The 23,361-nt window shown below is 40.7% G+C and overlaps 1 protein-coding gene across 2 annotated transcripts; it reads right to left on the reverse strand.

Annotated features, from left to right (window-relative positions):
• Positions 1-5,144: 5,144 nt before the first annotated feature.
• Fancl (E3 ubiquitin-protein ligase Fancl) lies at positions 5,145-21,525 on the reverse strand. Of its 2 annotated transcripts, none has more exons than XM_069319202.1 (11): positions 21,331-21,525; positions 20,454-20,556; positions 17,521-17,640; positions 16,634-16,690; positions 15,211-15,362; positions 14,180-14,294; positions 13,297-13,450; positions 12,626-12,750; positions 9,871-10,080; positions 8,661-8,732; positions 5,145-5,218 (listed from the first exon to the last, which is right to left on the reverse strand). In XM_069319202.1, the coding sequence occupies exons 2-11, from the start codon at positions 20,547-20,549 to the stop codon at positions 5,192-5,194; spliced, it is 1,128 nt and encodes a 375-aa protein (XP_069175303.1). In that variant the 5' UTR covers positions 20,550-20,556; positions 21,331-21,525; the 3' UTR covers positions 5,145-5,191. The 2 variants fall into 2 exon arrangements, with proteins under 2 accessions (XP_069175303.1, XP_069175302.1); XM_069319201.1 differs by having other exon boundaries at positions 21,317-21,524.
• Between the last annotated feature and the right edge of the window lie 1,836 nt (positions 21,526-23,361).

Genomic DNA, 23,361 nt, shown 5'->3' on the forward strand with positions numbered 1-23,361 from the left:
CAGCCTTACGACGCATCTCACACCACCTTGATAACAGGATCTGCAAAACCTTATAAGTAGCACAAGTTCGCTCTCATCTAGAGTATGAACCCCCTTTTCTTTACCCTGTCGTAGCTCAGTCGATTAAGGCAGTGTCTGGGATGCTCCCGGACGCAGGTTCGAATCCTCGTCACGGCCCTTGTGGATTTGTTCCCCTCTTCTGGACTGCCTGCTCTCCATCATTCACCAGACTTTTGGACAAAGTGGAGAGCCATGCAACAAGGCTCATATTTAGTCTAGAGCAACACTGATGGGAACGGTCTGAACATCAGAGCTTGCAACACCGTCGTGATGTTGAACTTACTGTTATGTAGAAGGTCAACAATCCCAAAGTTCCGCACCTGGCTCAACTTCGTGGACAACCAGCAGTTGGCATCCGTAACACTAAGCTCTCAGTCTTCAACAGTCTCATGCTGGAAGTGCCTTTCTCAAGACCTTAATTCCATCAGCAATCATTAATTCCTAGGCTGACTAACATCTGGAACTTGTTCACTCGACCTGATCTCCCATGTATCAACCTGTTAACTGATCACATGAAGGCTCTGGCACACAGTTGGCTACGGGATCATCCTATTCCTTATATGATGGTTACTTAATGAATAAAGTTTACTCCTAGTGATGAATATAATAGGGTCAGAAAATAAATGGGTCTCTAGGAGCAGGTTTCAACTTAGGTGAGACAGGAGTACAGCCGTTGCTTGTGGTTTCAGTAAGTACTTCATTGGGCAGCCCAAGTGAAGAGATAACGAACAGTAAAACAGACGATGATAAAGTGAAGAGAGAAATAAGAGTGGAAGAACCCATGGCACATAGACACCTAGAGGATATTGCGTCTAGCGGTCAAGGCCAACAGCTATGCGTGCTTTCCCTTCACCCATTCCACCCGTCTTGGTACTCGCCTAGTTGTGCTTGCGGGGGTTGACCACTGGCTTTTGACCTTTCAACTGTCAATCAACTGGTCACAACTTGTGTGTGTTTTATCCCCCTCACGTTCGTTCGTTCGTGTGGGGGAAGGGGGGGGAGATGAGGGGTCGCTTACAACTTTGCCTCTACAAGGAGAGTAGCGAACGTCATACTAATATTTCCTGGCCGTTAGTGTGGCAAGTCCGAATTATTTCCTCTTACAAGAGGGAGGTTACGGATCCCTTCTAGTGTGAGCATCGCAAAACAAGCAAGCAAATGCATAATAATTTGAAACAGTATATTCTAATTATTCCCATTATTTGTATTTTTTCCCCCATCTGTTCTTCACTGTTTGCTTGCCGGGTCATATATTAAGATTGTTGTATTCGAACTGACACACAAACTTAGTACACTTCACTATGGTCAAGAAAGACAGCTTGCAATTGCAGCGCACTATGGCCGTGTTTATATATTTTATTTAGAGACCCGCATGAGTCTCCGCCGGATGCCCGGTGATGTACCGTGATGCCCGGTGATGTGCCGTGATGCCCGGTGATGTACCGTGATGCCCGGTGATGTACCGTGATGCCCGGTGATGTACCGTGATGCCCGGTGACGTGCCGCGATGCCCGGTGACGTGCCGCGATGCCTGGAGTGAATTCTGGGAAGAACTCTCTCGTCTCCCTTTTAGACAATATTTTGAGAGCTTGGAGACGCTCCCAAACATTAAGGTGCTTTATCGCGTCTATGCGTGCCACATGTGTCATCTGTATTCCCTCTACTTCAGAAACCTCTCCTGCTGTGAAAGGGGAAGCGAGTACCGAGCAGTACTCAAGGCGGGAAGCACAAGTGATATGAATACTAAGATCACTGTGGCGAAATCCCTGGATCTGAAGGTTCACATAATCCACCTCATTATTTTTCTGGCTGACGATACGGTTGATCTGGTATGCTAATTAAACGTCAGGTCGTTATATCCAGATAATATGTTTTCTTCTATGAGAAGACCTGATTGTCCTATCAAGACAGACTTGCTGGTGACTGATTCAAGTGATGAACGGTTACCGGTTATCATCTTGATGTAGTTCCAAGGGTCAATGTCCCCCTAGTCTGGGCCAGGTCTCCTGATGGACGGTCTGTTCAACCAACCTGTTAAGACACCGCTGCACGCCTTCTAACACATGAATCACGGCTTCATTAATCAGGTATCCTTTGGAGGCGTTGCCTTTTGAACACCGCGAGGTCGGCTAGCCGTCTCGGGCCCCTTTAATGCATAGGGAATCGACTCCAAGTGTTGCTCCTGCATCAGTTTGTCAACGAGGGCCACCTTCCCGCGCCCCGCCTCCTTGTCGGGCACAGAGTTACTTCAATGTGCGCCCTTGGATCCGCGCCCGCTAATATTTCCCAAGATTAATTTTGTTATGTAACTCGTCTGCGATCCGAGTACAGTGTTTGGGGAATTCTTAGCGGTCTCTAATTTGTTATATTGAACTGATCTGGGTAATAAGTATTCTCCAGCTGTGAATGAAGTTGTTAGTGTGCCATAATTTCCAACAATACTGGAATGTCTTGTGGGACACGTTCTTGTTCTCCAGCCTACCGTTGTTCTTCACGGTCAAGGTCTTCCCACATGTTGACTCCCAGATGTCTAACGTTACTCTATCATTCTTGTGAAGCTCCACTCTTCTTCCTGGGGTATACCAGAGTATACCTGGGGTATACCAGAGTATACCTGGGGTATACCTACAGTATACCTGGGATATACCTAGAGTAGGTTCTGGGAATTCTTGAGCGTGAGGGCCAGGCTTGACTGGTGTACAGATGCCTGGAGATGTGCTGTGGTGAGCAGCACCAAGGGTCGGGTTGTACTGCATGACCCACCCGGTCACTCCATTATACACCCCGGGTCACCCTTGTAGAGGAGCCCAGCCTGGATGGCATTCATCTACCCTTCCCTGACCCTATCCTCGCCCGAGTCAGACTTACCCTCAAGCAAGGGAGTGCAAGGGGGAGGAGGGAGAGGACTGGAATGTTGACTGCTATACAGTCCATAGTCCATACCCCCCGTTTCATTGCCTGGAGCTCGACCGTGCTCTTCCCCCGCCCCTACCCTGAGCTAGCAGGCGAGGGTGAACGCACTCCTCTACATATGGACGCGCCATTAGCGCGCCACCCATCTCCTCCACCTGTCACCAGACTGGCTTTTGAGAAGCCATCACCATCGCCGTGTCATAATTCTGTCTACACATTGTCAGACAATTCTCCAGCGCTTCTGTAAGAACTCCCCACGAGCACCCACACCCTTTTTGAGCGCCTACACTACATACTGTAGAGAATTTAATTTTAATTTTGCCCCGAGGGGCCTGTTTATGGGGCAGCGTCACTCGTCCTGCAAGTGGACATACCGCCATAGCAGCATGTACAACACTCCCCAATAGGAACAAAACCCGCTGGGTTGTTCATCCTGTCACTTGTACACTATAGAGAACAATGTTAAGATTGTTGTTTTGATACGGGCATTAATTAGTGAATTCCCTCAATAAGGCGTCCACTGCGTTAATTAACGCAGTGGACGCAATGTCCAGTTGAAAATAAGCAATGTTATAGCGCATTTGACACACGCTTAATACACCCAGGCAGAGTTCTAGGCAGCCACCTTACCTACTAGGGACACGCTCAGTGACAACCTTCACACTATCTACTTATGCCATTAATAAATTGCTGAATTAAACGTTTCTTCATTGAAATAGGCGATTCAACCCCACTCTTATGTCCCACCTCTCAAACCTTTCTTATATATCCCTCTCCACCCACTTTTACATCCCCCCCCCTACTCTACCCACTCTTGCATCCCCCCCTACTCCACCCACTCTTGCATCCCCCCCCTACTCCACCCACTCTTGCATCCCCCCCCTACTCCACCCACTCTTGCATCCCCCCCCTACTCCACCCACTCTTCCATTCCCCCCCTACTCCACCCACTCTTCCATTCCCCCCCCTACTCCACCCACTCTTGCATCCCCCCCTACTCCACCCACTCTTACATCCCCCCCCTACTCCACCCACTCTTACATCCCCCCCCTACTCCACCCACTCTTACATCCCCCCCCTACTCCACCCTCTCTTACATTCCCCCTACTCCACCCACTCTTACATCCCCCCCCCTACTCCACCCACTCTTACATCCCCCCCCCCTACTCCAAACACTCTTACATCCCCCATTCAACCCACTCATACAGCCCCCCCCCCTCTCTTGCATATCCTACTCTGAACCCATTCTTATATATCTCATCTCAACCCAATCTTGTGACGTACATTCAAAATATAACATATAAGGAATATTCTAAGCAAAGCCCAGCCATGTAATATACCATAAAAATTGATTAGATTGAATAATAATAACCCCCAAATGGATACTTACAGGGCTGAAGAACCTTTTTTTTTTTTTTTTTTTTTTTTAGATATATACAAGAGTTGTTACATTCTTGTACATCATTTCTAAAATTCTAAATTTTAGAAATGAAATAAATTCTAAAATAAATAATTTCTAAAATTACATTTTTGTACATCATTTCTAGAAAGCTTGGTAGAAAAGGATCAAGAAAGGAGAAGTCAATCTAAAACAAGAATGTCAAACTGGTTAGAAACATTAACAAAGAAATAAGGACAGCAGAAAGTAACTATGAAACCCACAGAAATCACACTAACGTGAAATATATCAATTAGAAAATCCACTAGAGCTGCGAGGGGGCACAACCCTACCACCCCGGCATTGCCAGTCGAGTACTCTACCACTGGACCACCGAAGACTTGTAAAAAAAAAAAAGTCATACAACTGGATTTTTACTGAAATCACCACTTTGTCCTTCCATCAAAGTACTTGTGGGGTCATAGGTAAAAACTTGGACTGGCTTCAGTAGATTTCCTGTGATTTCTACATGAATCACAGGAAGTCATTATGCTGTGGTGTAAGTTATTGTTGCAATACACACACACACACACACATTATGCTACATTAGATTCTTTAATACACTACTAAATAATTTCAATGCAGATTTTGCACGAGATACCCTACTGTGAGTATTTTGTAATTAAATGCATGCACTCTATAATGAATATTCCACTATTTTTACTACTATTGTGTTAATGCCATTATTCTGTTCATAACTTAATCATTAAGAGGAAATAAAAGCTACATGAACTAAAAGTAAATAATTTTATTATGATACTTCTATCTTCTTTCCAAGATTTAAGCTGGCACCTTGCAAGATATCAGCTGAAAGAAACAAACAACCAAGATTAATACAAAGCACCCAAGTTGAGCATTCTATACTTGATACTCACACTGTAGACCAGACATCATCATCCATGGAAGTTCTACCATGCACATAAAATGCCATTCTTTCACCCATTAATTTTGTTCTCAATTGCAGAAACAAGTGCTGGTCAGCCATATATCCTCCACATTATCTTGAGGGACAGCGGAAAGTGAAGAAGTAGGGAATGTAGAACCGGTAACATACACCCGCTACTTCAATTCCAAATCCCTACACACCTGAAAGAATCAACTCAAGGGCAACCCCTTGAGTACAAGCCTCAAACAACAAAAAATAGACAAGTGAACCCGAGGCAGCCACCTGTTAAGCCTTGTCACTACAAAAATTAAGTGAAGAAAATTAATAAGGGGAGGTTCTAGCTAAAAATAGACACCATACAAACCCAAATGTTGTGGGACACAGGAGACAGTACAAATAACCAACACAGTAAAATCGATGGACATCCATTAAACTTGCAAAACACAGACTTGCTTGGAGTGCCAATCAACAGTGATCCGCACCAAAGACTTGCGAGAACTTGCTAGGCCCTAAAAGTAATGACCAAGCAGGACACCCAAGGCACTAAGGATGCTCATTGGATGCAATGACACTGAACACATCACAAAGAAAAACATAGCTGTCAAGGGCATCAGCAGCAAGCTGCATATAAAAGCAGGTGAACTCAAGTGCACCCCCATAATTAATAACCCGAGAACACCCCAAGTGCACCCCATAATTAATAACCCGAGAACACCCCAAGTGCACCCCATAATTAATAACCCGAGAACACCCCAAGTGCACCCCATAATTAATAATCCCAACCGAGAGCCTCGCAGAGTAGTCGACGGCTGGCACAAACACCCAAACCCACCACGGAAGCAACCATATCTTGGCAGAGGCATCATCTAATGAACACCTGGGGAAGGGCTGCCTAGGGCACATGCAGCTTTAGGTGAACAGAGAAGAAATTGTTCATGCCCTGTGTGAGACCAAGATTGTAATATGCAGCAGTTGTATGGTGCCTATATCTCGAGAAGTATATCAATCAAATGGAAAAGGTGCACATACAACAAAATGGCTTCCAGAACTATATATATATATAAAAAAAAAAAAAGCTACGAGGAAAGGTTAGAAGTGCTAAATATACCAAAGCTAGAAGATGGAAGAAAAGGAAGTGATATGGTAACTGTGTGCAAAATAGCAGCAGGAATTGACAAAATCTGACATTGATGATTTGATAACTGTCATCCATTATCATCAGAGATTGGCGAGTACAGTGTCTAAGTCTTTATACCACTTACCTGGTCAGTGTAACTGACTCTGTGGGTTCATATAAGGTCATAGTATAACAGTGTGCACAAGGCATGGACTGATAAGGCATTCACATTACAACTAAAGGAAATCCTCCCGTTGAATTCAAGGAGTAACATAATCGGTTAAAATAGGTTCTTTGCTGTTTTATCTTCACACACCCGAGTGAAACAATGCTACAGTCATATCATGTTTACGCCATTAAGCATTGAGAACTATATGTTCTACAGAGTTCCGTCACTATTGTTACTGGACAATTATCAGTCTCATTGTTCACATCTTAAAATGCAGACACAATATAGGTGTAGTCAGTTGACATCCTCTATGGTGTAGGGGGTGATAAGGTTCTACAATGTCACATGCAAGGTCAACATGTACTTTTAATAAACAACTACTCAATGTAAGGATGCAGCAAAGTCATCACCCACTACTACAATCAGGCTTCCATCACATTTCATTACGCACCTTACTTGGTGCTTACCCATGTCAATCTGCAATTTAATGACCTCACATATGCCTAAAACTAAAATATAATAAATTAGATCATATGTAACCATTTAAATTTGACAATAAAGTAAGCAAGTAATTATCAAAAGAAGGCACCAAACCGGGAAGGCTATGTAGCACCATCAAATGCGTGGGATAATCAGAGGGCGCTAAATATCACCAAGGATGCCAATACGAGAACAGAAACGCATAAGGCGAACGATATCAAAAGTATCCGAGTCATTTGACAATAAAGAACTACTTATGATCTCACACACACACACACACACACACACACACACACACACACACAAAAAAAAAAATACAGTACTTATGATTTTCATACAAACCCAATCACTTACTAGGCAAGTACTTGGGCCGGACGGTTGAGTGACGGTCTCGCTTCATGCAGGTTGGCATTCAATCCCCGACCATCCAAGTGGTTGGGCACCATTCCTTCCCCCTGTCCCATCCCAAATCCTTATGTAGGGATCAGGGAGTCCCCTGACCCCCTTCCCAGTGCTATATAGTCGTAATGGATTGGTGCTTTCCCCTGATGGTTCCCTTCCCCTTCATACAAACCATGCACCGAGTTATAGGAATATCAATGCTATAAAACTTATTCCAAGAAGATTCTAAAAGACGTTTTTTTTTTCAGATTTCAAAATATTTTTGGACTATATTTAACAAGCTCTTTCAAATGATTGTATTCACTGGTGTGCAGGTGTTGTACATTTTTTGATGCCTATGTCCAAAGACTGGCAACCTTACCTAGGTGTGTAGAGTTTGGGCTGGGAACTCATCTTTCAATATATTCTTCTCACTGAAAATAACACTCGTATATCTGCTTCCTCGCCCATACAGGTGGGACATGGGGGTAATACTAGTGAATTAATTAAATATAACTTTCAGCAGTGTACAGTCATTATCATTTACTCCCAGTACACCATTTAAAACTATTACTATATATTATTATCAGGGATCATTCCCTCTCTATCATTCAAATCAACAAAAACAATGATTCTATAACTACTTGATATCATACAAATCTCAGCCTGTAAATTACCCAATTTTTTTTTATTTTCATTCTCACTTCTATCATCCTGAGGAGCATATTCAATCATGCAAGCTACCCTAACCCTGTCTAGCATGACCTTCATACAAAATCACCTTAAACTGTACCACGAGATATCATTCACTTCTTCATACCAGTCTTCATTTATTAAAATGTATACTTCCTCTCTAAAAACTTAATCTTCTGTTGTTCATTTATTTCCCTCACATTCGACACAAGTTCTCTTTGTTTACAAGGGCCTGACCAGATGCATGATCTTAACCCAAAGTCAAATATGCTCTCCATGGTCAGAACTTTAAGGAAGATGGGTACCAAATCCTCAACCCCCCCCCCCCCTTTATTGCAGGGGAAAATGAGGGCTATTTGCACAACATACTGGTTGGTTATGAGGTCACTACTTCCGTACACCATAACATGCAACACATCATAAAGCCTAAATGTGTTAGACTAAGCACGTATCATAATAAATGTTTCAAGTAGCTAGTCATTCAACTTGTGTTTCCACAGAGTATAAAAAAATCCAACAGTACCTGCGTGCAGTAAGGGCACTCCCCGAAAATGACATTCATACTTTGCCGGCTATTCGTAAGGCCACATAACCACTGCAAAAATGTAAAAAAAAAAAAAGTTAGTTTAAACACACTGTATAACATTTAGACATATATGCAACTCCGCAACTGTATTAACAATTGATAAATTATCATTCATTATTTATATGAAGAGAACACATTTCCTCAAAATTTATTATTTATTCAGTACCGATACATCAATTAATTTCGAGAATACAGTGGTATCTTGGTTTTCAAATTTAATCTATTCCCAGAGATGACTCGTAACCCCAAAATTCGCAACCCGAAATGAATTTTCCCACAAGAAATATTGCAAATTTAATTAATCCTTTCCACAACCCCAAAAATATTAACTTCAAATTACATTTCGTACATAATACACACAAATATTTTGTACTATAGTATTGTATGTACAAGTTATAACTTACCTTTATTGATGACTCTTGTAGGCATATGAAAGATGGTGAGGAGGGAGGGAGGAGGAGAGGTGTTAGTGTTTGGAAGGGAAGTCCCCTTCCATTATAACATCAGGCAGTGATGACTTCTTTGGGGTACTCGCTCTCTCCCACGTTTTGCCTGCACACCACTAGGACCTGGTTGTGGGTCACTGTTTTTCTCACTAAGAACCTTTCCATGGAGACTTGTTTTCCCTATGTTTTAACACTTGTCTGTAGTGAGGCATCACAGTGTCATTAAAAAGGTTAAGGCAACGGCCTACTGCAGCTTGATTTGGGCGAGTCGTTCCAACAAAACTTTGTATTTCTTCCTGTAGTGCACACCACTTCTTAATTGTTGACGAATCCATGGCGTTCGTCATAAAATTAAATATAATTAATTTTATGTTTAGAAAGCAAAAAAAGCTGAACAATGAAATTCTTTACAAAGAGTTCAAGCGCGATTATCACTAAACGGGAGCCACTGGTAAACCTGTAGGGCGGTCGCTTGTGCTACCAGGAACCACAAGCTCGGTTGACCCATATGTGTATCAACAAGCTCGCAAATCGCGGCAAAGCTCGTAAACCAATTCAAATTTTACCAAGAAATTGAACTCGTAACTCAAAAAATTCATAAAGCAGGGCATTCGTAAGTCAAGGTTCCACTGTATAATGTTACAAGTTCAAATAAAAAATAAGTATACAATTAAAATAGAGCCATAACTAGCAAAACCCACCTCATATAAACACTGGACATGGAAGGCCTGAGAGCAGTGGTCACATGTCAGATCTGGTAGAGACTCTTGGAAGTGAAGGGCATAACACACAGCACATTCTGCACTCCACTCCTCCACACTTCCACCCATGTCTCCTGCCCTTGATCTTACTACACTCACACCCAGCAGTGACTCCAAGTTGCTCACAATACTGCGTTCAGGGTCCCACTCCTACAATAAGAGATTAATGGGTACAAAACAAATGATGACAGTACCTGTACATCCTTAAAATAAATTAACAACTTGGAGGATGTTGATTCAGACAATTTCTCTAAAAGGTCAGACGTAACACAAACAAGGAGCAACAATTTCAAGCTCATCAAGCCACAAAGCAGGACTGAGAACAGGAGATCCTTTTTCACCCACAGAGGAATAAACCCATGGAATTGCCAACCCACAGAAGCCATAAATCCCAAAACTCTGCCGAACTCTAAAATCCAGCTTGAAAAAAATCCTCAGAACAAATAGGGGACCTTTTACAAGCCGCTGGCTTCCTGTCCTTGTTGTGGCCACTATAGAGTCATTGGCCCCCAGGTAAAATCATGTAACTATATTTGTATATAATTATATTTTCAAAGTTATACATAATGAACACCACCACTGACACATCAATACACCTTGTTAAAATTAAAAAGTAAAAAATAGAGGAACAATAAAAATAAATCCACAATGTTATTCCTGTGTGGCACATCGCCTAATTTATACTAAAACACACAACTTCTCCAATCCATTGCAGTCAAACCATAAAAAATTGAAACTTTTTACTTGGAATTTTGTGCTTCCTGGATGCTAATTAATAATATCAAGTGAAAACAAGAAAATTTCAAATAATTTGTTTTATGTGCACCACAGGAGTGTCCCTATTTAACAAAAGAAGGGGTTCATGTATTATCAATACATGATTACAATATATTACATGTATTACAATATATTCATGTACAGTATCCACTCAATTTAACGGCCTCTTTTATACCGATCTGCCGGTATTAACGACCGGTTTGGGAGCCCAGTATCTGGAGCCTGCTATACCGGTCTGCGGTCGATATTACCAACAGTCGGTATTGGGTTTGTTGTGGCATCAGCGTCCCCCCCACATGGCGACCAGGCCGCCACCGACCTGGATCGTCCAGAGTCATATATTACATCTTAATTTTCTTTTAAAATGATTCACTTTAATGAAGAAAATTGTAAATTATTATTAATAAAATATTTTGAAACAGTTTTTATTAAGCAAAAGTCTTTGTTTTCTTATTAAATACCTTTTATAGTATGTATAGGCACTAGGTATTTTTTTTCCCACGGACCTAGTATGTACTCCGCCGGGCCATGTGTTCCCATTGTTTACCGTGAACTCGCGCAGCTAGCTTCAATTGTGAAGGATATTACTGTACTGTAATTGTGATCTTTTTAATTTACAAAATGCCAAAAGTTACCCAAAGGAAGCGCCTGACGGTTGCACAGAAGCTGGAGTTAATTAAGAAACTTGATAAAGGATATTCTCATGCACGAGCAGCAGCAGAGTTTTAACATTCAACATAATTGTCAATAGTGAAGTAGAATTAGAACTCATGTGAATTAGTAGTAAGGCTAGCTGTTGTGTGAAGCGAGTGCCTGAAAATAAGTGTACTGTACATACAGTATGTACCCTGTATACAATATAAACAATATAAAACAAGCGCTGCAGAGGATGACGTAATCATCACAGCTTCGTAATCTTCAGCTTCATTAAAAGTAAGTCAATTTACCAATTTTATTATAGTATTACAAGATATTAATTGTTTTTTTTCAACAAAAGCTACATATTAGTCTCTGCAAATGTATATTCTATCGTCAGCAGAGAAAAGGTGAGCTCAAAATATTTCGTCTTGGCTAGCTCTCAGTGACAAGGCTCGATCGCCATTGTTATGGCATGGCCGCCACAGCCTGTGTCGTAACATTAAAAGTAAGTCAATTTACCAATTTTATTATAGTATTACAAGATATTAATTGTTTTTTTTCAACAAAAGCTACATATTAGTCTCTGCAAATGTATATTCTATCGTCAGCAGAGAAAAGGCGAGCTCAAAATATTTCGTCTTGGCTAGCTCTCAGCGACAAGGCTCGATCGCCATTGTTATGGCATGGCCGCCACAGCCTGTGTCGTAACATTAAAAATACATTACCTGCACTGTTCAGGGTAAATCAAAACACATCTCTAAAATTTTATTAAGACAATATTAACTCACTGATTGATACATGAAATATTTTTCAATACAAAGGAATGAATCAATTTTTTCCCACCCATCTGGACTTGATCAGAGCGTGTTCACACATCATCCATGCAGCAGCCAGCAACTGGCTTAATCGTCGGCCGTGCACTAAATTGGAATGCAATTACACAATGAACTTTATTTAATTTTAGTTATACAGTATAAAATATATCCTACCTGAATGTTACTTGAAAAATTACCCGACCCGACTTAACGTCGGAAATAACGGAGCTCCGTAAATAACGACTTGGGCTCAGCCCCATATAGGCTGTTAAATTGAGTGGATACTGTATTATCAATACATGAATCAGTGTGGTGTAAGCAAATTTCTATTCTCAGAGTGCAGCCCAGAGATAAAAGATTGGGAACCACCGACTTACTTCTCTGTCAAAAGTGACGAGAGACGCAATAAGGCAATATGTGGCCAAGGGTGGTACCGAGGAAGGCCGAGAGGGTGGACCACTTACCTCATACTTCTCCATCAGAAGAGCATTGAGAGGAGCAGTGAGGCGAGACGTGCCCAGGAGGTGGCACTGAGGAAGGCTGCGAGGGTGGACAACAGACACACTCAACTGGACACTCACATGATTACCTGTGTGATAACACAAACAATCAGCAAATTCTGGAAAGTAAAGTTCAGTTCATTGTAATTCTTAAAGATTTAAGATTAAAGTATAATGAAAATTTGCATACTAGTATACTAACACTCATTCTAGTTAACTATGCTAATAAATTTGTACACAAGTATCTAATATTGTAATTACATTCCTATAAATCTATTTTTCCCAATATAAAATCACAATTTGTGAAGAATGATTAAAGAAATATTAGAACAAGCACAATCTCCATTTAATGGCTATTATTCTCACTGAAACTTAAATATCAGATAATAAAATTTGACCATGGAGCAAAATGAAACTCCTCTCTCTGAGCCAATCTCTCAGTCATTTTCTTGACCCAGTGGCCTATTGGAAGCTCGCATAAAATTTTAATTCTTTTAAATTGCGTGTGTGAATTTAGAGTCCATTCCAGGCCAGCCGTGATCTTGTGTATGAACTACTAGCTACAATGTCCCACAGTAATAGGCAGAATAATGAAACAAAAACATCAACTGATATGCCTGCACACAGGTCCTTACTAAGAAGTATCCTGCGTGTAGTGTGTCTTCGTGCAGGAGTCGGTGGGTCCAACACCAGTACAGTTTCATCCAGTTCATCAAGGACATCCCAGAACTGCTGCAAGCCTCTCAAGTGGTCCTCCCAAGCTGCTATGATGCAGGATAATCCCTCAACCTGGGACAAAATTGGAGAACTTTGGTGTAAATTCATCAGATGCAACATTAATACAAAACGGCAAGAATCACGATAGTACACAAATAAATCGCACTACAGTAACATGAAATGAGCAGAATTTGTGAAGTTTTCCAAGCAGTATTCTATTTTCATAGTTGGTCTTTAAACTGCCGAGCATTTGCATTTGGCGATTTATATACACGAGCAATCACCACGTTCAGAAACAAACCCTGCATCACAATTTTCTTAATAAAATAATTATTTTCAATACAGTACATCCAAATGTTTATTATTAATAGATAAAGCAACAACTCTAATACATCAGAATACCTGTTTACAATACCAACCACACTATTTACACAAGAAAAAAGGCCAATGCATCATATTTTATTAATTACTGTGATGAGGATAACCTGCACTTGTCACTTCATGTGTTAATTTTTATTCGATGATTAAATGGTATAATATATAGTTCTCATTTCCTAGCTAACAAATGAGGTATATACACATTTCTCATTTCTTAACTAGTAATTGAAAGTCTTACACATTTCTTCATTTCTTAAAAATGAGAGTACTAGTCAGTAATTTAATGAAGTACTGTATATGGAAAACAAGATTGTCTACCGAATCAACAATAATACAAACATTCGGATGCAGAATAGTACTGCAATTACCAAGTGTACAACAAACTGTAAAATTCAAATTTTTCTTAATGGACCATCAACTTACAGTATTCCAGGAGAACTTAAGGTCTACTGGCAAATCAGCTTCAACCTCTGGTGTCTCTTGAGGATATCCCTTACCAATTTTCACTCGGAGGAGGTGCGAGCGACCATTCTCATCTCTGAAAGTTACAATTTCCGCATCATGTTTAATAAAACTAGCCGATTAGGAAATTTGGTAATCGAATAGCAAGACCGTGTGAATTCACCTCAAACTGAAACTTATATAATTAACTAACAGTAAAGTGTTATAGAGACTTAATATCAAATTGTTTGTCTCTAGCATTTTTCATTATCTGAATCATTACCCCATTTCCTACTTTCATCACAAAGAATCTCTCTTTGCCAGATAATAGGAGAACAATATAGAAAAATAATGTTAAGACATGTTCAGAATGACACCCATAAATTCTCAATAAATTCCACACTTGACAGCATCACAAAAAGTAACACCACAACTCAAGACATCCACAGCAGCACTCCACCTTCTCAAAAGACTAGATGTCAACTGCTCCTCATAAGTTGTCATAAATAGATATTTCAAACGTTCTTTTTTCCTCAATAAACATCCACTATGCTTTATTTGCTACCACTTCTCCATTCCTACCCTCAAATGCATTCTCCTCACCATTCAATCATCATTCATTTGTTCACACACAACCAGCCTCACTGTACGACAGTAATGAGCACTGACAAACCGAGCCGGTCGGGCGAGCGGACAGCACACTGGATTTGTGATCCTGTGGTCCCGAGTTCGATCCCGGGTGCCGGCGAGAAACAATGGGCAGAGTTTCTTTCACCCTATGTCCCTGTTACCTAGCAGCAAAATAGGTACCTGGGTGTTAGTCAGCTGTCACGGGCTGCTCCCTGGAGGTGGAGGCCTGGTCGAGGACCAGGCCGCGTTGGACACTAAAAGCCCCGAAATTATCTCAAGATAACCTCAAGAAACCACCGACCAATGCACTTTACCTTTAGTTACTTTAACTCAAACGAATAGGCAAACAAATACATGTAATGAAATGGTTAAAGACACCATACCTGGTCTTGAGAGAAATAGATTCAAAATCTGGTGAAATTTGTGCAACTTTAGACCATCCAACAATGTCTAAATGCGAGAGCAGACTTGGAAAATGTGAACCACACAGCAGAGGTAAATCATCGCCTTCCAGTTCTCCTTCAGCTGACGAACTCTGCAAAACAAACTGTATACAATACAAAAATACAGAGGAAGAATTACATTTTATTCAAAATAAATTTTACACAATTGTTTAAATGTTTACAATTTCAAGATAGCAATTATTCAACATTTTTATGTATGAATATATATGGCAGGCAAAAAGTTAGAAGGCTAGAAACTTGTGCAAGGGTTCATGATAACACAAGGACAAACTTGTATGATGGCACTTACATCAAGACAAGCAAGATGACACAGAGGAGCTACAAACATTAAATATACCAAGCTACAAGATAAAGAGAATGAGTCGACATTAAATACAAAATAGCGACAGGAATTGACAAATTTGACACTAAGGTATTTTTCAAATTTACATCTTCAAGAACAAATGGCTATAGATTCAACCTAGGAAAATCCGTTGCTAAAAATATGCAACAATATTCTTTTGTGAAGAGAGCTGTAGACAGTTGGAACAATTTAAGCGAGAAAGTAGCAGATGCCAAAACACTATTTTCAGAGTACAATATGACAAAGATTATAAGGAAGTTGGGACAACATGAGTGTAGCTCTTATCCCATTACTACAATTAGGTGTTTACACAAAATTGTGCACAAGAAAAAGAAAGCATTTAATGAAATGAAACTTTTTTTTTTTAAAGGAGCCTTGGTAGCTACCAAAAGCTATCTTGCTGAGATTCCTCCCAACTACTAAGTCACATCAGTCATGGGGTTCTGTTTGGCCTACTGGCAACAAAAGCCAGAACCTGCATCCCCCCCCCCACCTTCCCTCACAGAGGCATAATGAAAGAGATGTTCTCTCTCTGGGTGAAGAGAGATGTTCTTTCCCCAGAAAAATCATTAATAAGGCCTCGAGTATAGATGTAGAGCTTAAGAAGGCAAAGAAGAACACCAAGTGGTACTAGAAAACTGAAGATCGATTGAAAAAGCAATTGTGCTCTCTTCACATGGTGACCGACATCCTGCAGGGAATATTGTTTCAAGCAGCAGTTGCTGCTAAACATAATTACACCCACAATATACGAGCTGTGTGACCTGCTGTAAAGAAATACCTATCGACCACACTATTTAGCAATTAAATGGAGAGCGATTTGTAAATAAAGCATAAGAATTCCAGCCAGACCTGTTCCACCTTACCTGTGGAATGATAACAAGATCTTTCACTTGTAAAATGTTTCAAGCTCTTATCAGATGAAAGGCCATTTGTAAAAGGCCTTCACTTTTAAATTCTTATTTAGCTAACAATTAACACATACACTCATTAACTTACGCATATTTTCTGAAACTTGACAAGATATTCCAGAACCGTGCTGCATTCTTGTTCTACCTGAAAAGTATTTGAACACTATTTAGTAGAAAAAAGTGTCATCTTGAATTGTCAAATTTATTTTATGAATAAGCAAAGTTTCCTATGCAATACTGTATGAAGGGGAACACAGTTCCAAGTGATCCCCAGATGCTCCCCACCTCATACAGGGGTCAAAATGTTGGTTCTTGCTCCCAATGAGCCAGATAGTCACAGGAGCCTTATTGAGGCCCTGGGACACATGACAAGCTCAAAAAAAAAAGAGGGAAAGTAAAGAAAGTTTTTTCAATACACTTAACATTTAAAATGTCAAACCTTAACATGAATACATAAATATTTTAGAAGATTTGGTCATGTACAAGTTTTGGAAACATGAAGAGATGTACAGTACTGTACTATATTTAGTATATGATATAAAAGCACAGTTATAATGTAACTTAAAATTAAAAACTGTCCATAAAATCTTTTTAATATGCTAAACAGCTATACCACTCCCAAAAATGCCTCTTCCATTTAAAAACTTTTTGTAATTTAATATTAACATGATGGAAACAATATTAATGAAAAAAGGTACGAGAACAATATGACCGTTAGCACCAAGAACTAGCCTAGAGCCAAACCATTTACCATGCAAATGATTTTAATAGTTACATTTAATATTTCACATTGCTGTACAAGTATACATGGAACCGAAACTTCATAAAGCTACATAAAGCCAAGACTCAATTGTACCTTGGTAACTGGCCATTAATAATCAAATAAAATGCCATAACCATGTTTTCAATGATACACAGGTAATATACATTAGGATATTTATTAATTGTTTATATCAAAGGCACGTGTGTGTGTACCTCACTGAGCTGGCGTTGAAAGGCAAGGACAGTAGAGGAGAGTCGAGCATCAGTGCTAAGAGTCGTGCCCCTTAATAATGGGAAGTGCGGAGTGCTGAGACGTGCCTCATAATCAACACCCTGTAAAAAAAAAAAAACCATTTTCTATCCATTAAATATAAATTCACAGTTTACATATTTCAACAAACATTTAACTGCAGATGTAAAAAGTATTGGTATTTACTATATATAAAATTCTATACAACTTATTCATATAATAATCAGGAACAAAGAAAACAATTTTAATAAAGATAAAGTTGCCGGTCATCATCAGCCAGCATGAATCGGCCATTTGAAATAAAAACCGAATGTTAAATGTAATGAAATGACAATTTCTAGTCAAGTCCAGGTGGCTCCATGAAGCTACAATCACTGACAGTGTACCACTACTATGTCACATCAGCAATGGAGTTTTATCGCCTACCAGAGACCGGAGCTAGAACCTGGCCCCCCTCAGAGGTGCAGAAAACAGCGACAGTTATATATTTATTAATGCCACCACTGGGGAAGGCATCCAGAAAGACAAAAACCACTGCTGGCTTCAAACGAGGTCCAGGGTGAGAGGGAAGGGGATTATCAAGGGAAAAGTGCCAAGCCATTAAGACTATAGGGCACCAATGCAAGAGGACTAACCCACAAAGCATCAGAATCGATGGAAGGAAGGCAGCAGTGGAGAGCCTCCCCACTTCCCCCCCCCAAACAAGTGGGGGCAGCGAGGCGAATGAGCTTGCACTAGTTTCAAGAGATTTCAATCATTTGTTTACATTGTTGAGGGGAGTTCTTTCAGAGATTCTCGAGGCTGCGGTCTCGTTTGAAGTCAGCAGTGGTTTGTATTGTCTCGCTGACTTTCTGGGTGCTTTCTCTGGTGGTGCCATAAACAAACATAAGAAATGTCACGGCTCCCTGCACCTGTGTTGAGGGTCCAGGTTTTGGCTCTGGTCTCAGGTAGGAAACAGAACTCCGTAGCTGATGCTACCTAGTAGTACTTACCTAATTGTACTCATCTAATTTTGCTTGCGGGGGATGAGCTCTGGCTCTTTGGTCCTGGCTCTCAACTGTCAATCAACTGATGTACAGATTCCTGAGCCTACTGGGCTCTATCATATCTACATTTGAAACTGTGTATGGACTCAGTCTCCACCACATCACTGCCTAATACATTCCATCTGCTAACTACTCTGACACTGAAAAAGTTGTTTCTAATGTCCCTGTGGCTCATTTGGGTACTCTGTTTCCACCTGTGTCCCCTTGTTCGCGTCCCACCCGTGTTAAACAGTTTATCTTTATCTACCCTGTCAATTCCTCTGAGAATTTTGTAGGTAGTGATCATGTCTCTCCTTACTCTTCTGTCTGTCTTCTAGTGTCGTGAGGTGCATTTCTTGCAGCCTTTCTTCGTAACTCTTGCCTCTTAGTTCTGGGACTAGCCTAGTGGCATATCTCTAAACTTTTTCAAGGTTCACCTTGTGCTTGACAAGGTACGGGCTCCATGCTGGGGCCACATACTTCAGGAGTAGTGGAACACTTTCAGTGATAGTAGCTTCAAAAAGTCACAAGACCCTCTCCCCAGAAACCTCTAGCATCTACACTGTTGGTTAAAACTAAACATATATGTCAACAACTCTTCAAATATATTACACTGCAATTACACTGATATATGGAAGATGTGTGAAACCAAACAATTTTATTCAAAATGAAGAACTTTTCTAGGGGAGCCCCCATGATGGCTCTCTATAGCCAAGAGTGTTCAAATCTACCATTAACATCAGTTGCAAGAGTTCATTTGGCTTACTGGAGACCAGAGTCAAAACCTGGCTCCCCTCCCATGATGCATAGGAAGCAAATAACATTCTGCCATTTCACTGGGAAAGCATCCAGAAAGGCAGTGAAGCTTTACAGACAACTGCTGGGATCACAAGACTCAAAAGTCATTAAACTGCCAAATATTACAAAATAAACAAAAGAAAACAAAACTAGCTGTAACTAGTACTGAATGATGCCATCAAGTGGCCCAGAGCTCAGGCCGGCATCAGTTATCAGATCAGTTCATCTGGTGATGCGTAGTCTATAGCAATGCTGAAGTTTTTGTCACATCTTGCAGCATCCCAGAGCTTTTATGTAACAATCATCCAAGGACTTATTCTGTGAGGGCTTTTTTTTTCACAAGTGTAACATGCCATTATCATATTTACTTGATGTGCGTATTTTCTGTCCGGTTATATTGTATGGACTTGACTTTTTATGCTCCGATGCTGTATGTAGCTCTCCGGCTGGGTTCTTGGAGTTTCATGTTTTATGCCATTGATGTCAAGTGATTGAGTCCAATGTCCCTACAGACAGCCTGTCCCAGTTCCTCCTTGTCTCCATGGAGTGGACCCTTTGTACTACCTCCTACCCATGGGTTTGCAAGCAGTTCCGGCACCCAGACATGGACCTCTTTGCTTTGGCATCGTCTCAGCACCTTTCCCTGTATGCAGTGCCATTCTCCAATCGTGAGGCTCAAATGGTAGCCACCTTTTGGCTGGAGTAGTTGAGGTGAGGATTCTTGTACCTATTCTCCTTAGTCTGGCTGTTGCTCTGGGCCCTGACCAAGTTAGAGTCCTACCAAGAAATTGTCATTCTCAGCTCGGTCTCGATTTCAGGTGCCGTTTCCTCGGTGTCCAAACCAGGGTATTTTTCGAGGCTCCACCTCTTCTAGAGGGTGGCTCTAATGTACTTTACTGGTTCAGATCTTTGAATAGCCCAAGGTGAGGCGCCTCTCTAGATGGCCAGGCCTCTTGGGGGTCAGGGGACGAATTCTCGAACACACCAGAGAAGGGAACCGACTGTGCAAGGACAGCATTAGTGGGCACACACAGAAGAAAACCTTGAGAGCATGTAGCCCAAAATGTTCTTACCCCAATCTTGATAAAGCCGTGGAAATCACGCACATGCCCAGCAGATACTGACGGGCACAGCAGTGGGAACCTTGCACAGATATCTGATACAGCCATATTATACCTGCAAAATAAAACTTTATAAATGTAATGTACTGTCCAGTATTAATTACTCCATTAATTTTACGTACATAATGTGTATGAAACGGCATTTTAGAATGAGATAGTAAAATGTGTTTATGTATACAAGTAATTAGTGTCAACTTATTCTTTATGCATCATACTTGAGTTAATGTTAACCAGAGGACAAGAGCAAGTATGAATAACCTCTTATTATAAATACTGCAAAACGTAACCCCTACAGTACCTTAGACCTGCCCCCTGGACTGGGACAGATGTCTTGCGTGTATGACATCACACATGTAACATTAATCATCTTAAATCATGTACAAAAAAAAACAAAAAAAAAACTATCTTATGATAATTATTAACAAGCTCACAATAATAACTGAAAAAGTTCTTATATATGCCGTTTGTGAACGGTGTAACGTAACAATCATTGCATCACACACATGACGCACCTGTCCTAAAACACAGGAAAGTTCTAAAAATATTACTTCCCGGAGGAATGGTAATCTGGTGACGCATGGAGGGAAGTGAGGGAATTATCAAGAGGAAAGCGCCAAGCCATTACGACGATATAGCACTGGGAAGGGTGCCAGGATAAGGATTTGGGATGGGACGGGGAGAAAGGAATGGTGGCTAACCATTTGGACGGTCGGGAATTGAACGCTGACCTGCATGGAGCGAGACCGTCTCTCTACCCGTCCAGCCTAAGTGGTTGGTCTTCCAGGAGGAGTAATTTCTGGTCAAATTGTACATACCCTGTTCCACATACCGTCGGCTCCTTGCACACGTGAGCGGAGGTTAGATTTTCGAAGTGTCAAGGTTTAATCAGGACTTTTTTTGGGGGGACAGTATACTGTTGGTGGTGATTTAGGGGTAATGACGACCCGTGGCTTGGGCTGGACCCAACTGGGCGAGACTCGCAGCGGCTCCACCAAGTTGTTTTGAACAGCTGTTGTCCGGGCGGTCGCCAACACCACAACTCCTTCCGTTTTCTTTGGTGGATAATATCAGCCCCCCCCCCACCACTATTACTATTGTTTGTTTTACTTATTTATGTATTCATTCATTCATATACAAGAAGGTACATTGGGTTTGTGAGAGTACATAACATTGGTGTTCCTATACTCTTGCAGAGCCACTAACATACATAGCGTTTCAGCATTGCATAGCATAGCGAATAGTATTATCACATTATCATCATCATTGTAGTGACTTCAGTACCCTATACAACCAGGCTGTGCCCAAATCTCTTCCCAATCTCCCTCTCTCCTTCCCCCAACCACTTGGGCTGGACGGTAGAGAGAACGTCTTACTTCATGCAGGTTGGCGTTCAATCCTCGACCGTCCATGTGGTTGCGCCCTGATTCCTTCCAAGTGCTGTATTGTCATAATGGCTTGGCACTTTCCTCTGATAATTTCCCCCCTCTATCAATTTTCCTCCTTTCCACCTGTTCAAATATTCCCCCCCTTCCACCTGCATGTCCTTTCCCCTCTTTAAACATCATCCCCCCTTCTCCTTCCTTCTCTCCCTATACAGTATTTGTATCTGTCTTTCTCTCTCATAGAATTAATATAATAGTGTACCAATGGCATGTGGGTGGTCTGCCAGTTTGAGGAGTCTAGCAGTGTGACACTTTAACAAAATATGAGTTACGTGGTTGCTTTAAGAAAGGGGAGAGGCTTGAGGAGGTCTTGGAGCTGTGGGAGAATGGCCTGTTTTATGCTACCTGAGCTGTCAATAGCAGAAAATTTATGTTAACCTTCCTAGATCAGTGAATAGTGGTGTATGTTACTATAATAATAATGATATGATAATGTATATTCAGGTAAAAGTACATACTGTACATACAAAATGAGTTACAAACAGAATGTTGGATTTGTAGGAAGAGCTAGTATATACAATGCCTAAAGACACTAATACACATAGACAATAAGAAAAAATTAGTTTTTTAATTTTGATTTTAAAAATATTTAGCTAGGTGTAGCTGGCGGGCAGTGCCAAAAATTGACGTGGGGATTAGAATGTGACCTGACTTGTTGCTCCCTCTTGATTTCTGGTGAATTCAACCAGCTTATGATCATCCTGTACCTCAGACCAATCCCCCTGGTAAGTTGAGTGAGACTAGCACCAGCATCTGGCCTCCAACTTTGGAGACACAGACAGAACAGCAAATATCTACTTCAAGAAACTATAGGGCTGACATTAGAGCAATCACTGACATTTAAAAGGTAGAAATTACTAGCATAAAGTTATGATACGTTTAGAACTGAGAACTATATGTATGGCCCGTATAATTAAATTGTCCACCAGCGTGAATGCCAGAATTAGGCTGAGAAATTATTACTTATGGCAGATAACTGCATAAGTGAGCACTACAGTCATAAACTATGTACAAAAGAGCTATAGGACACACACTTCAACACTACTGTACCTGTATATTAACTAGTGAATGTCCACTTATCAATGATGTTAAGCTAAATGGTATGATATATTTTGAGCTTGTAATCATTTCATTCACTTACAGATATTGGAAGATGCTCATAGTCTACCCAAAGTTTACTATCAATTTTAACATAGATGTTGCCAATGGGAATAAGTTAATTAATTTGATGTCCAACGTTCTGGCTCAAGCCCTAACAAGTGAGTTCCTGCCTCTCTTATCTCACCATCTGCACTTACCTCTGACATACTCTACCTTTCCTCTTACAAATTTTATCGTTCTTTGCTAGTAATTTTGTATCTTTATTTAATGCACAATTATATTAAATCCTGCATTTATTCATTTATTTAAAGAAAATA

The sequence above is a fragment of the Procambarus clarkii genome, chromosome 92 (genome assembly GCF_040958095.1).
Source record: "Procambarus clarkii isolate CNS0578487 chromosome 92, FALCON_Pclarkii_2.0, whole genome shotgun sequence".
Taxonomy (NCBI): Eukaryota; Metazoa; Arthropoda; class Malacostraca; order Decapoda; family Cambaridae; genus Procambarus; species Procambarus clarkii.